At 36.3% G+C, this 11,237-nt stretch overlaps 1 protein-coding gene across 1 annotated transcript in view; it reads left to right on the top strand.

Annotated features, from left to right (window-relative positions):
* DHX15 (DEAH-box helicase 15) overlaps window positions 1–4,688 on the top strand; it is a 44,760-nt gene extending 40,072 nt beyond the window's left edge. Inside the window, exons 12-14 of the mRNA XM_056125547.1 lie at window positions 1,265–1,455; window positions 3,074–3,243; window positions 4,124–4,688. Of these exons, the coding sequence (XP_055981522.1) occupies window positions 1,265–1,455; window positions 3,074–3,243; window positions 4,124–4,241 (479 nt within the window). The 3' untranslated portion in view covers window positions 4,242–4,688. The remainder of the gene's footprint in view (window positions 1–1,264; window positions 1,456–3,073; window positions 3,244–4,123) is intronic.
* The last annotated feature ends 6,549 nt before the right edge of the window (window positions 4,689–11,237 follow it).

Consider the following 11,237-nt stretch of genomic DNA (forward strand, 5'->3'; position numbering starts at 1 on the left):
ATTAAAAATATGAAAACTCTTGTCAGTGGATGGTTCATTTATCTACGTTAATAAAGATCAAATACCATTTTAGTCTGAAATCATGCTCTCAGAATATTTAGTGATATGAAGTTTTTCCATTTGAAAACGAGGAAGAATGGCAATAATAGTCAAGATACTGCCTGATACTGTTGGAATGCAATGTTATTAAAAGTTGAATGAGAAGAAATATTGCGGCCAGACAGGTGTGCCCACCCCCCAAAAATGAGAAGATAGATAATAAAACAGCTCATAAAAGATTCTGGAAATGTTAACTTGTTGCACGTTAGATAACCAAAAGCTCATAGCTCTACATTATCAATTATCTACCAAATAGAGATTCACTTATCTATCATTCTTAGAGTTTGTACCTTCAGTCAGTAAGTTACTTTTCTAATTTAAAACATTGACTTTTAAATTCAGTATGTCTTATTTTATTTGTAACTCTTAACATTTGAGAAATAAAATTTTTTATATTGTAGCACCTTTATAGGTATGAGCATAGTGATATATGTTACAATTGGTAGAATTTTAGGAGCAAGGAGAAAATAATGCACAAGACTTACTTTCACTTTCACTGTTAAAAAATTTTCAAATATTTCGCCCGTATTCTCTTATCTCCATGTCACACTTATTACAGGATTTTTGAAGTAGAAGAAAAATTTTTCTATTATAACTGTCTTGGGAATATGTTATTGTAATATGTTTGTTATGCTACAGTTTTGAGTTCTTTAAAGAAACATCAATTAGAAACATGTTGAATTCACCAGTGGACAAATAATTTCCTTTGACAATACATAGAATAAGATTGTTTAAAGTACGATTGTTTAAAGTGCTTAGTCATGAAGTTATGGGGTTCCAAATACTCTTAAACTGTCGCTAATATTTTAGACTTTATTTGATCACTGCTTCAAGGTGTGAGTCATAATACTTCTAAACACTTAAATTTTGGGTGCTTTAGTTAGTTAAAATTAAAGAACAAATATATAATAATTGAGGTTCCATTTTTCCCCCCTGTGCATTGATTAACTTCTAATATGACATTAGGGTGGGGTCTTTTTTAATGTTTTTAAAATTTTACTTGATGATCATAAGGAAAGACTTGATAAAGATGGAACCTTTAATGTCTTTAATCCACTTTTGTTAGATTATCTGTTGGAAGCAGGTGTGGATAGCATGCATAAAGTGTGACCTGTTTATTTGGGTAAATTCACATCTTCTCTCCCCCCCTCCCCTAATTTTACAGATCATGAGTCCGTTCAGTGGTGTTACGACAACTTCATTAATTACCGATCCCTGATGTCTGCAGACAATGTACGCCAGCAGCTATCTCGAATTATGGATAGATTTAATTTGCCTCGTCGAAGTACTGACTTTACAAGCAGGGACTATTATATTAATATAAGAAAAGCCTTGGTAACTGGTTATTTTATGCAGGTATGTAGGTATAATGTACAGTGGTGCATAGTTAAGTGTTTCTATAATATTGTTAGGAATTCAAACCATTTGGAATCCATTTTACAGGCAAAACTGAGTTTAGGGATGCCGGTTGATCTTAAATATGACATCCATATTACCAACTAAACAAATGTACTTATAAATTTTAGTTCTTTGGCTAGGAGGATATAGCTCAAAGGACTGGAGTGCATGAAAGCCCAAATTCTATCCTCAGCACCCCTAGTCCCCATAAACTGATCAGTGGCTTAAAAGACTCAGAATGCTTTTTTTGTTTCCTTTTTTTAAATTGTTTGTTTCTAATAAGTAATTTACCATTGGCAAGTTTGGCAGTGCAGTTATAGAAGTCAATATTTTAATTACTTTTATACCAACCAAATGTTTTTGTATTTTTTTATCCCAGTTTCTGGTGAGATAGTAGATGGAAATCCTCCAGACTCTTTCCTTAATATTTAATGTTTCTTGTGTTACTGCTCCTTGACATGCTTTATTAATTTGCAATGATTGACAAAATATTTCAGTCATTGTAAGCTTCAACCTTTGGCTTTCAGTAAACTCAGTTGGAGAGGTTTCATCCTAACAGTTCTGAAAGAATGCTCTTTGGTGCAGTTTGTGTTCCTATTTATCTAAGATGGAAATTGAAAATTCAGATATTTAAATGACTATGGCATGTACAGCCCTAGAGAATGATGGTAACAATGATAACAAAGACACCTGGTGGCTGCAAAAGTAAAAAACATTTCTGCAGTTTTAATTGTCATCATGGATAAGCTGATTAAAGCTTACCAGGTGGCTATAGGAAACATTGATTTTTAAAGGGTTTGAGGTAGAAATTATGTTAAAAATCTCACTTTTTCAAGGGTGTTCCTCTTGAGCCACATTCACATCATCCTTCCATGCTAGCATCCTGAAATTTAAAAATTGGAAAGAGCAAATTTTCAGTCACTTCAGTGTTTGTTAAGTAATAAGTGTCACCATTGTGAATGACTATCGATAAAAGAGGAAAGAAACATTGTGAGTACCTTTTGGTTCTCGCTCAAGTTTGCTCTCTTGTGTTGTGATGTCCAGTGTTGAAAAACCCACCTGGACAGTTGAAGCCATAGAGGACTAGAGCGACAATGAAGCTCTCTTGGCATACTAGTTCCTATTTAAATTAGTTTGCTGCCTTTATGGTGTGAATGCAACTGTGAACCAATGAGATATGCCTGTGTTCAAACGAGACTTAATTTGTAGACCCCAAATTTCAATTTTCATCACCGCATGGTCCACCAGTCTTGTTATTAAAGATGTATGAAGCATTCTTGGCCACAGAGTTACAATGCAGGCAGTGAATTGGGTTTGACCTGCAGTGGTTCATTTTTATCACAAGATAGTTATCCATAAGGTTTTTTGTTTTTTTTGGGGGGGGTTACTTTTTGGGTCACACCCGGCGATGCACGGGGGTTACTCCTTGCTCTGTGCTCAGGAACCATCCCTGGCTATGCTTAGGGGACCATATGGGATGCTGGGATTCGTAATTTTGTAGGTAGCATTATTTAACACTTTTGTAATTGTTGCCTCTAAAACATTGTTTTTACAAATAACTGGGTTTTGGTTTCAGGTGGCACATTTAGAACGAACAGGGCATTACTTAACTGTGAAGGATAACCAGGTGGTTCAGTTGCATCCTTCTACTGTTCTTGACCATAAGCCTGAATGGGTTCTTTATAATGAGTTTGTTCTTACCACAAAGAATTACATACGGACATGTACAGATATAAAGCCAGAGTGGTAAGTAATGCCTTTTCTTATAGTAGTTTTTGTTAGCATTTTGCTCAAAACGAAATCTGATTGTTGTAGGATTCCTGGCCTGACAAATATGGTTGATATCTGCGAGGGTGACAGTAGAGTTGTTGGTTTAGACAGGATTTGGTGGTAGATGTAAATCTACACCAGCATCCAGTGGTTTTGGTGCCATTCCCAGGTTCCTTGTTTCAGAAGCCAGTCTGTACCATTAAAATTGAGTCAACAATTATTTCTATATCTGTCCTTTAGGAGCTAAGCAAGCGGAAAACTGCCCTTTTGTATTCTAGCATATTAGATCTACCAAATGTTACCGGAACTATTATTCTAAGCAGTATTCTCGGGGGGGGGGGGGTAACATAGACTCTTCCAGTCTGTAACTGAGAAGAGACATGAGCAGAGAAAGGGAGGAGTGAAAGTATTTTAAAATTGATGTCACATTTAATATATGTGATGCTTCTTTGCTAAACTGATAAGACTTTTGACACTTAAATGGCATAAGTCATAACCATTTTATCATAAGTGCTCTTGAAAAAGTGTGTGACTAAATGATAAAGATAAGTCAAATGTATTTTTTTTGAAATACAGAATTGTTTCTAGTTGCTAAAACTTTGAAAATGAGAAGATTCGTAAGAAATACTAAGATGCTTGTTACATTGACTCATTGCTATGCCTTGGAGTGGTTGGTCAAAATAGTGCCATAGAGTTAATTCATAGCCTCTCTGATATTTACAATATTGACAACTTTTATGATTAGTGAAAAAAAAATTTTAAATGATTTGTCTATTATTGCCTATCCTTATTAGCAGTTCCAATATTTGAAATGTTAATTTGGTAATTCTCCCCCCCTCTCCCACTTCCTGGACAGGTTGGTGAAAATTGCCCCACAATATTATGACATGAGCAATTTCCCACAGTGTGAAGCAAAAAGACAATTGGACCGCATCATTGCCAAACTTCAATCCAAGGAATATTCTCAGTACTGAATTCAATGCTTAGAACTGAAGTTATTCAGAGGACAGCTTTAAAAGATGAATGAACAAAAGTTCAAGTTGTGCTCTTCACGTTGGTTCAATAATGGCCTTTATTTGAAAGCTTTTTAATTTTTCTTTACAGTAAATATTCCATTCTGATTTCATAAATTAAACATTTATGCCTCCCTTTTGTGTTGACACTGTAGCTTATACTGGAAAAGTCGATCAATGTTTTGCAGTTTATTGAAAGTAGTTCTATATATAACAATGTTATAAGCATTTCTTTAGAAATGGTTGAAAATGCTTCTAAAATGTGATTATCGACCATGGTATGCATGATCGTTGTAATTGTTGACATTCCTTTTAGAAGTTGTGAAATGTTACAACTTGTGCTTATGTAGACACAATCTTCTGTCTCAGTACAGAGGCACTGACTTCAATAAAGTCTATTTATACTAATTTCGGCCAAAGCACTTTGATATCTTTCTTCTAGTGTTTAAGTATGGCTTCTTCTCTTCCCGTGTGGGCTTTCAAAAATTATAATTATGCCGTGATTACATACTTAACATCTTTCCACAAGGACTACTCCATCGATAAAGTAGTCATTAAAGCAATATTTTTTAAGAGCATAGCTTAGCACTTTGTTAGGTTAATCAGGATGTAATCTAATATGACTGTGTTTAGCCTTTATTTGAAATTGGATCCCAAAGACATAGTACTGAAAGGATAGCATTCTCTTTATCTTTTAAGTTCATTTCATAAGGCTGTTAATTTATATTTTGTTAATTGCTTTTTGGGGCAGTCTTATTATAAAGAAACCTTTTTAACACTCTAGCCTCTGAAATATTGATTAGTATCAAATGGAAATTAGGGGACATGAGCAATCTCAGTTTTTGCTAAATTCTCAGTAGAGGATGCTTTATAAACATACGAAGTAATTATAATGTGATGTATTAAGATGCAAAGTTGTCTTTCCATTTTTTTGTAATTGACAGGTTAAAAACATTTTAACCACATATGAAATGTTTGATAATGGCCCCATCAGACTATAATAAATGGATTCCTTTAATTTGAAGACTAAATACTGTACTTATTAATGTCTGCCTCATCTATTCCTTTTCTACTTCAAAAATATTTACATGTTTAAGATTATAGTTGGAATTTAAATACACTTCAAAGCATGTTTTTACTATGTGATTATGGGAGCTAATTGGACAAATTAACTTTTCAGGAACATTGTGATACTTTTTAGTGTAGGCAGTTCTTATTACTAAATGACTTAAAAGCGTGAGTGTGCTTTTTTATAAATGCCTGTTTTTATTTCCATCAACAAATCTACATGTGGAAATATTTTAGGTTACATTTAAATTGGTTAAAAACTAACCTAGATTGAGTATTAGCAGCATCAACATCTGCTGGAACGTTTTAAGGTTATATTAAGCAAGTCTAGTTATTTGCTCACATGGTTTCTGCTGAAAAGGCAGCTCTGGCAAAAGGTAATATGTTGCCTCTTGAAATGGATACAACAGATCACCTAACTTTTTAGATTTCAGAATTGCTACTGCTTGTAGTTCTTAAAATCTTGAGTTTAGACTTGTTTCCTCGTCAAGTTAAAGTTACAGAGCTTCTAATATGTAGAACCAAAATTGGCATGTGGTATTTCTAGGGATAGTGAGTGAATGTGCTTTTCATTTTCTAAGCAATAGCCTCATTGGCGGTGTTCTCATTGTGGTGCTCACTGCCGCCATTTTGTCTACAGTTTGCTACACTGCCCACACCTCAGGAACTTGGGAGTTTCTTAATCACTGATGGTAATGTCAAGGATAATGATTTTTGTGTAACATGTTTTGAAATTTATTTGGGGTTTGGACCATACCTGGTGGGTGGATCAAGCCCAGCAAGGCATGCAGGACAAGCACCTTCCCAGCACAGCACTTCACCTCTCTCCGGCCTCAAAGCTAGAGCTCTTACAATTGGTGTTCCCAAACCCCGTGTCTTACTGATTGAATATCTTGAATACAAAAGTGGTTATATTTCCCCTTGTTCTCATAGTTCGGTTAGCCTCATACAAGGCAAGTACCCTACCTGCTGGCCTCTAATGGAAAAAACAGTTTTGTGCTCAGCCTTGTGACACAGTTGGGTTAAAGGTCAGTGCAGAGACTTGGGATTCTCTAATTGTAATGGTCATCAACTTTGCTCACTAAAGAAAACCCATTGTCTTTGAAAACATCTCTTAGAGCTGAAAAACTTCCTTGTAACTAAATTTTCTAATTTTTGCTTATAGTAAAAGTAAACACTACTATTGCATAATACCATTCAGATATTTGACGGCTCGTTGTCCTGGATTCTCTTGTCTGAATAACCCGTTTCTCCTCTCACCCCCCAACAGTTTATAGATGTGAACATTCCTAATCCCTCCAGATTCTCTGGAATGCAACCAGTTCTATGGTTCAGATTGGATAGAAAGGGGAAGCATTGGAACTTGTAGTACCCAGGGGACTAGATGTACCATTGCATGTACTTAGTAGTTTAAAATTATATGAGCCTTGCAAGCAATTAAGCCATATTTAGTCTTACTATAAGTTTGAACCATCTTGGGTTTGATGAGAGTACAATAAGACACTTCAATTACAGTAGGACACTTGCATTACATGTAGCCAACCCCGAGTTTGATCCCCATCACCACATGGTCCTTCAGAGTCCCACTCAGCAGTGATCTGTGAGCATTGCCAAGTGTGGCCCAAAATCCTCCTTCCCCCCCAAATAAGTGTGAAATGTCAAGTTATTACTTGAGAATGTTGAATGTGACTGGAGACTGCAAATTCATAGATCTTGAGACCTTCCCCACATACTGAGATGTTCCTTTAGTAACATCTTAAAACCATATACAACATTTGCTTCTTAAACCATAATGGGATACTTTATCAGAATTCTTATTGTAAGAAAAACATTTCAAGTGCGGTTATAATTGACACTGAACTTGAAGATACTCAGACTCCCAAAAGTTGGCATGCTTGATATAAAATTAAGCACTGGTTTGATTTTATAGTTAATTAAAGAAGGGATGGGAGACTTAGCTAGTTTCAGTCATTATTACTGGTTTCCTTAATACCATCCCTATTAACAGGTGGCATTGTAGGTAATCGTTACTACAAGTAGTTCAAATAGTTTATCTTTTTATTGGCAAGACAAATGTGCTTTCTTGAGATCTTGTTGCAGTGACTTAATTCCATTACTGGTATGCATCCGCTAGTTAATGGAGTTTGTAGTTTTGCTTACCGTGTTTTCTAGCGTAGGATAATAACTTATTTTTGTGTTACTTACCTGGACTTAATCTAGTATAAAATGTTCTTTCTAGCCACCTATCAGCAGTTGTGTACTATGTTTAGGACAGACTTTTAGGAATTACTTTTTTTTAAAGGATGTGGGCATATTTTCTATATGAAAGATGCTATGTTGTTCAGTCTTCATTTATAGCTAATAGACTAGTAAATATAAACTAATCAAGAATCTGTCATTAACTTTGACAAGACATTCATATCCCTGTTCACTTAATTTTTTCCTGACAGCTTTACTTATTAGTGATTTTCCACTGTAGAAGTCCTGGAGTTTTTTGGTTTTTTCTTTTTTTCAGTTTGTGATACTAATAACCGCATGCTCAGGGATTGCTCCCGGCAGGGCTCCAGGGACCATATGAGGTGCTTGGTTTGAATTTAAGCTGACCGCATGCGAGGCAAGCACCTTGATGCCTTGATGCCTCTCTGGCCCACATTCTGCATTTCATGAAACACCAATTCGTGTGTTGTGTGAAACTATAATGAGCTTTAGGTCTATTTAAAGTGCTTTGTAGGTATTGAAAGGACACACGGGTTTGATTTACAGAAAAGTCTTAAGTAATCAGTTAGATTATTAAGTGGAAGCTCGTGGATGTGATAGGGGCTGAAATAAACTTAGATCACTAACTCAATTCCTGATGCTATTTCAAATAACATTGAAAATCCAAATTTATATGGAAATCTGTTGGAAAGTTTACATTTCCCCATTGGTTCCTAAACATAGATTCTAGGTAGCTATTTGCAATTTCAGGGTTAAATTGGGTGGTTTTGTGACACTTTAATTGAACCTCAGTCATACATTAGGATTTGAACAAGCTCTAAGAATATTCATGTTAAGAGAAGGTTCTGCTGTGTAATTGATATGTAATTGGCATACAATAAGTGAACTTTACTACACAACCTGCAGAGTAATAGAAACAGTTGGGTGATCTGTTAGAAATATTGTTATCACCCCCGTTTCCTCTATCCTGTTGGAGTTTTATCCTGTTACATCGAAATCCCACTCCGAGTGCTTAGTGATGTCCTTTGAGTTTCCCCTTTTCCAGAGGTTGTAAGTGGAACCATTCTTTATGTGGTGTGTGAGGTCTGGTTCCTCTCATTGGCCGAATTGGCCCATAAGACTTATCGATGTTAGGGGTGGGAGCAATAGTACAGCAGGTAGGGCGTTTTCCTCGCATGTGGCCAACCTTGCTTCCATCCCTGTATATGGTTCTCTGAGTACCCCTGGATGTGGCCCCCAAACAAAAGATTCATCCAACTTACATAATAGCAGCATGTGTTTTTATGATAATTGTGCAATATTTGCAGTATTTGTAAGTATAAATGAAAATGATCGTGTACCATACTTGTTGCTAGAAAGTTGACTTTTTCAGACTTTAGCCAATGTGAGTAAAGCTGTTGGTGTGCCAGCCTTTGTGTGGATAAAGGTTTCTATTTTCTTTTGGGTGAATCACTAGGCAGCATTTCTAGGTTCTATAAGGACATGTTTGTGAGAAATGGTCAGATTTCACAGTGCTGTATACCATTTTACTATCCAATGCTTCAAAAACCAATGTTAATCCATTTTTATTTTACTTTCTTTGCCACTTTTAAAGTAATAGTTTTTACTTTGTTTCCATTCATGTATCACTAATAACTTATCTTCATTGGTATTGGGCATCATTTTATGTACCTGTTTGCTGTCCTTAATTAGGTGAAGTGACTGGTTTCATCCTTTGCCCTTTGCAATTAGTTTACTATTGGGCCTTTTTGAGATGGTGTTTTTAGGAGGTGGGGAACCAAACCCAGAACCTCACACATTCAAGGCATTTGCAACTGAACTGCATCCCAGCTCAAGTTCAAGAGTACTTGTACTTGATACATCCTGTATAGCTGTCCTTAGAGAGGTATTTGGCAAATAGCTTCCTGGTCTGTTTTGACTTGTGATTTTTTTTCAGGTTGTTCAGAAAGCAGAAATTTTAAATATTGAAAAGGTCTAAGTTCTCTTTAATGGTTTGTGCTTATGATGTTCATGGCCAGATTTGGCGGTATGTTGGGATAGCAAGAAGTGCAGATTGGATGGAACATGATGTCTGTTCTTGTCCAGGAGGAGGGTAGATGCAACCTTGCACTGAAGCTTTGGCACTGAGTTGTGCGTAGTTTTGAGAGCTCAGTCAAGTATCTGTCAGGACAGGAGATAATACAGTGATTGGAGACATGCCTAGCATGTACCTGACTTGGGTTTGATTCTCAGAACTTCAGGGCCAAAGGAAGCAGCATTGCGCCCTCAGGGCCTCACTGAACTGATGGCCTTGTTGGCCAAAAATCCCAGTTGGACACCCTTGTCTCCAAATGTTAGTTCAGTAAAAGGCTACCAAGTTGTAAGGGGTTAGGGGATATATTATTTAATTTTTGTTTACAGAGTTGTTTATGGTAGGGCTCGCATCCTTACAAGTGACCCCAGGTTTCCTCTCACCCCCTAACCTGAATACTTGACTGATACTTCTTAATATAATCATTGTCATTTGGGTCCCATGCTTTCATTTGGTGTGGTGATTTAGATACACACAGGTTCCTCGATCCCACAGAAAACCCCAAGACCCCCTCCCCCTTTGTTAACTTCCAGACCTCCTTTCTTCCAGGAAGGGTCCACCATCTTAAGTATTTTTAAGCAAAACAATCATTGTGTTCTGGAGACTAGTGTCACATTTGGTTTTAGTCTTTGACATGAGAAATGAGAAACCTTCCTTGGATAAGGGTGGAATTAGAAGGAAATGCAACTCAAAAGGCCTCTCCTGAGAGGGACAGGATAGACATGCTAATCTGGGTTATGAGGGGAGCAGGATCGGGCTTAGGACGGGGAGTGATGAATGGAAGAGATTTGGCAAGTGGTGTTTGAGTAGAAGAATCCTGGGACGGGAGGTGCCTTGGTATGTCGTGATATGTTTTAGATCTTACGAACTGAAAAGAGGAAAACTGAGGTTGAGGATGGTTCTTTTAGGCATGAAGAAAAGAAAAGCATGGACAATGCTCGTGTCTTTAAACTATCGTTTTAAAAAATCCATTAGGCAAAGCAGATGTTCTTTATATTGAGGGTTTAATGCATTCTTGTGTTTAAATTTGGTTGGTAACTTTCTGTCTATAGATTTATCTAGTTAATCGGTGAATTTGCCTTGTGCCTTGTGCGTCTCTGATTTTGGCTAGTTGGCTTACTAGACCACATTCTGTGCTGAGATGTGCTCTCCTGAAAGTCTTCAATTCATAGATTCATTGATCGTGTGAAAAATTGTGGATCAGTTGAAAGAAATGTTATTTAGCCAAATCTGGAACATCAAAATGAAATAAAGCGTGCTATTTTACGGGTGACTTATTTAATACGATTAATAAACAGATGTATTTTAATGCTTACAGAGATGCATGTTTTAGATTATATTAAAATATGAAATTGTGAAGAATTTTGTATTAGATGCCCAGGGACTCTTGGACAATGCTGAGTCTTAAAACTTTTCATTGATTTATCTAGTTTTCTTTCAGTATTAATGGAGTTTCAAGTGCTTAGGTTCGTGTCTCTATAGATTACTCATTTCCAAAATTTCCATGCCCTTCACCACCAAAAAGACCCTCTACTCATTCTTCCCCCTTTCTTTCCCTTCAGTAATCACAATAGTTCTCACTTTTTTAAAAAGCCAGTTTG

The sequence above is a fragment of the Sorex fumeus genome, unplaced genomic scaffold (genome assembly GCF_029834395.1).
Source record: "Sorex fumeus unplaced genomic scaffold, SorFum_2.1 ptg000055l, whole genome shotgun sequence".
Classification (NCBI taxonomy): Eukaryota; Metazoa; Chordata; class Mammalia; order Eulipotyphla; family Soricidae; genus Sorex; species Sorex fumeus.